The 4,779-nt window shown below is 25.1% G+C and overlaps 1 protein-coding gene across 1 annotated transcript; it reads right to left on the reverse strand.

The window, feature by feature from the left end:
- Positions 1–3,821: 3,821 nt before the first annotated feature.
- On the reverse strand, positions 3,822–4,504 carry LOC107469424 (tyrosine-protein phosphatase DSP5-like). The gene has a single exon (XM_016088803.3). It carries the CDS (start codon positions 4,431–4,433, stop codon positions 3,822–3,824), a length of 612 nt encoding a protein of 203 aa, XP_015944289.1. The 5' UTR covers positions 4,434–4,504.
- Between the last annotated feature and the right edge of the window lie 275 nt (positions 4,505–4,779).

Raw genomic sequence — 4,779 nt, forward strand, 5'->3', positions numbered from 1 at the left:
AAGATTTTAGCATCAAATCAAATTTTGATGGAATTACCCTTCAAAAGGTCATATGAGTCTGAATGTGAATGAATCTCTTATCAGTTATCACTCATCTAAATTATGCAGCATGCACGCCATGGTATGATTCGAAAGATATTAAACTTGCTTCTGCAAATAGAATTCAAAAAATAATGGAATCTGATTCCTCAATATATAGTCATTAATTTCATTAAAGATGGATGTGCAAATCCTCACCCATGTTATCTTCTTGTTGCTGAAATAAAAAGAAAGCATAGAAACTAATTTTTTTAGTTTGTTAACATTAGCTAATTTTAGTATTTAAGTATAATTTATAATTTAAGATTAAATATTAAATTCTTATTTTATTTTTATTTATTATTTTTTTTAGAAACAAAATTTGTTATACTTATCTTTATTTAAATTAGTTATATGTTTATTTTTTTTCTAATAAAATAATTATTTTAGCTTATTTTAAAATTTAAAACTAGTTTAGTATAAACAGATAATATTATTCTCTATATCAGATACAACAATAATAATAAAAAAAATTAAATAAGTATATGTATATCTTTCATTAAATTTGAACGAACTTTCAACAACTGAATCATCATTCATTTTTTTTATATGGGGACTGAATCATGATTCATTGCCTTGAAACATGTTATCAAATGCGCAAACTACATTGTTCACTCTTATGAATAAAATGACTGGGATCCAATCCTTATGTACATTGTTCACTCTTATGAATAAAATGACTGGGATCCAATCCTTATGAATGAATTAGGGTGAATTTGAAAAGTACTTTTTGGAAGGGAAAAAACATATTTTACTTCTTAAAGCTTTAATTTTTAGTGATTTTATACTCAAAATTGTGTTTACAAAAAACAATCATTCTTAGTTTTTATATTTAGTTTTTAGTAATTGACATCTAATATTTATTTATTTTTATCAATTTTATTTTTTATACATATTATTGTATTAATTATAAAATTGTTATTATTTCTCTTTATATATGTTCTTTTTTTATTATTTATTATTTTTATTTTTTATTAATTTTTTGTTTAACATTATACATTTTTATAATTGTGATATTTATGTATTATATTCATTGTTATTTTTTTTATAATATGATTTATTGATTCCATTAGATAAAATAAATTAAACAAAAAAATTAACTATAAATAATAATAATAATAATAATAATAATAATAATAATAATTTATAACGTACTAAAAAAGTACTAGAATTACTAAAAATATACTATATGAAAAATATATTAAAAAAATTAAACATAGATAAAAGGGTAAAAAACGTATATGAGCCAAGGAGAGTTTAAAATTACCTAAATCAGCCAAACAAAATTCTGATACATCATTCTACCAAAGAACAAATTAATGTAATTCGAATCAATACAATTTGAATTAGATTTGTATGTAATTCGAATTGATATAATTCGAATTACTTGAAAGCATTGACAACACGTGATTCGAATCAACATGTCACGAATTATAAGCTTGGAGTTCGAATTGTATCAATTCGAATTAGCAGGGAGACGTGCTTTGAAGGGAGTTCGAATCAAGTTGATTCGAATTACTCCATTTTCGTAACAAATTCTAATAAATTTTTTTAATAAATTTATTTAAATTATACTACAAAAAATATTTTATTCTATGTAAAATAATTTTAAAAAATGGCTTAAAAAATGTTAGGAGTACTATAAAAATTTGTAATGTTCTAATGACTTAGGTACTCAAATTTTAAATAAAGTACTCTACATAGTCAATAATAATTTAGAAATTAAAGAAAATATTTTATTCCATACAAAACAATTAAAAATATATTTTATTTATTTTTCCACACATATTTCCTATCATTATATTGCCATTGGAATACTCGTATATTTTTAATTTCTCAACCTAACCTTCACAAATTCTAACACAATCTTCATATAATTTTACTTGAGATATGTGTCTCATATTTTGTGATTTGTACAAGTGAGTCAATATATATAAATGGGTAATAAACGTATCAGTACAAGTTTTATTATTGACTAATGATAACTCTATTTATATTAATATAGAGAGTAAATCAAATAAATATTTAAATTATTGGTCTCTAAAATTTGAAAAAAATATTATTCTTCGTTATAAATATGTTTATTATATTTTTTTTAATTTTTAAAAGCTGTTTTACCAAACACAATTATAGTACTTGTGCTTATTAAAAACTATTTTTAATGTGATTTTACCAAACGCAAGTGCTGTAGCTTTTAAAAAGTCGTCTTTTAAAAGACAGCTTTCATAAGCTACTCTTAAAAAGTAAAAGCTTTACCAAACCAAGCCTTATTCAAATTATACGGTGAGCAATTCGAATTTTATACAGTACTTTTCTGCCCATTCTTGATAGCTCAGGAATATTTTTTAATAAATTTATTTAAATTATACCACAAAAAAAATATTTTATTGTATGCAAAATAATTTTAAATTTTTTTTAAGCTATTTTTTTAAAATTATTTTGCATTGAATAAAATATTTTTTGTAATATAATTTAAATAAATTAATTAAAAAAATTTATTAGAATTTGTTACGAAAAGGGAGTAATTCGAATTATATCGTTTCGAATTACTACTAATTTCGAAAATAGAGTAATTCGAATCAACTTGATTCGAACTCCCTCCAAAGCACGCCTCCCTATTAATTCGAATTGGTACAATTTGAACTCTAAGTTTATAATTCGTGACATATTGATTCGAATTACGTGTTGTCAATGCTTTCAAGTAATTCGAATTATATCAATTCGAATTACATTAATTTGTTCTTTGGTAGAATGATGTATCGAAATTTTGTTTGACTGATTTAGGTAATTTTAAACTCCCCTTGACTTATATACGTTTTTTATCCTAGATAAAAAATAACGTTATAATTTAATATTATGTCTTTTTTAGTAATTAATTATTTAAAAGTGATTTTAACTAATATTATTTAAATAATATTATTTTATCAAAATTAATTTTAGTATAAAATTACCAAACATAAATCATGTTGACACAAACTTATTTTTACATAAATCAATTCTATAAAATTACTTTCATTCAAACTCTAATTTGACAAACGACAATTCAAATAGACTTAATTGGCTGAATTCTTGTATTGGCTCAATTTTTTTATTAGTGGAATTATTTGTATATTTTACTATTTTTTCATGTTATTTTCTAATTGTTGTGTTATACATGTATTTAGATTTTGAAAAGTAACATTTTATTAAAGATCAATTCGGCACTGGCGCACTGCTGTATTGTTATTTTTTAAAAAAATTTAATTCACTAAAAAATGATTTTGGCGTTAAAGATCAATTCAGCCCTGCCGTACTATTTTTTTTTTTAAAAAATTTAATTTGTTAAAAAATAATTTCAATTTTAAAAAACGGCATCGACCATATGGGTTGGAACTTAGGTTATTTATTTTGTATTACACACTGAAGTCCAACAATAAAAAAAAATTCTCTTGTATTCTGTGTGTGTTCCTGAGAAAATAAAAATGGAAGGAACATAAACAATAACACAACCAAAATAAAAAGAGAAAGAAAGAAGAAAAGATAAAAAAAGAAAAAAGACCGTTTCTTTAGCGTACTTTGAAAAACCTAAAACCTTTTTGAGTTTGGAGCATGTAAAAATGAACCATGACACTACTAGAAAATCTACCATTTCATAGACAAAGGAAAAGGGTTTCAAATCCCGCCAACTCAATTTCAATTAAAATCAATTTGGCAAAATCAATTTTATACAAACTTTCATCTAAAAACTCTAATTCAAACACACACTAAAAGGATGCCAGTTGGTGTTTCTGCAAGTTCTGGTCTGTATACAGCAATCGTCTCTTCTTCGAACCATATCCTTGATACTGGTAGATGATACTGTAAAGGCACTGCTTCAGACTTACAATGTCAAACCTATCTATAAAGATTAAATCTCCATTCCTCGATTTAGCACCAGCAAATCGTTGGTACTCCTCAAACACAGAAGATAGGCACCAATTCTGCAATTTTCTCAAACAGCCGACAAGGCAACCTGTTCTATGCTTTCCTCGTTTGCAATGAATCAAAACTGGGTGATTTCTCACATCAATTAAAACTTTTAGAGCCTCCATAATTGAATCCCTCAGAATAGGTAAAGAAGCCTCCGTCTTCCCCTCAATTCCAAATTGAAAGAGCCGAATGTTCTGCGATCGAAGAAACTCCAGATTTTCTTCTGGATAGGGCTCTGGACACAAGTATATGATGGATCGAAGGTTTAGGGTTTGGAGAAAAGGGAAATTGGAAGGAGTGGGAAAACTGGATCGGAAAATGCAGTCCTCCACCATTGAGAAGTTCGGCGGCGGGACCAAAACGGCGGCGTCCTCTTCTACGGTATCAACCTCAACTATCAATCCCATTCTAACTAAAACCAAAAAAGAAGACTTTTTCGTTTTTTTCTCAAAAGAATTGAAGTTCTCTCTCTAAAATCGGAGACACCGATGGAATTGAATTAGAATTGGAAGAGAGGAAGGTGTTAGGATTCTAAATCCTAAATCTTTGAATCTTTGAACTGACTTTGATGCATGGTTGATCTTTATACTTATTTTTTTATCTTATTTTTGTTATCTTATTTTTTAAAAAAAAATAAAATCTGTTACACTTATCTTTGTTTAAATACTTATCTTTTTTTAATAAAATGATTGTTTTAGTTTATTTTAAAATTTAAAATTAATTTAATATAAATAAAATTATTTTTTTATAATA

Source organism: Arachis duranensis, chromosome 10 (genome assembly GCF_000817695.3).
Source record: "Arachis duranensis cultivar V14167 chromosome 10, aradu.V14167.gnm2.J7QH, whole genome shotgun sequence".
Lineage (NCBI taxonomy): Eukaryota > Viridiplantae > Streptophyta > Magnoliopsida > Fabales > Fabaceae > Arachis > Arachis duranensis.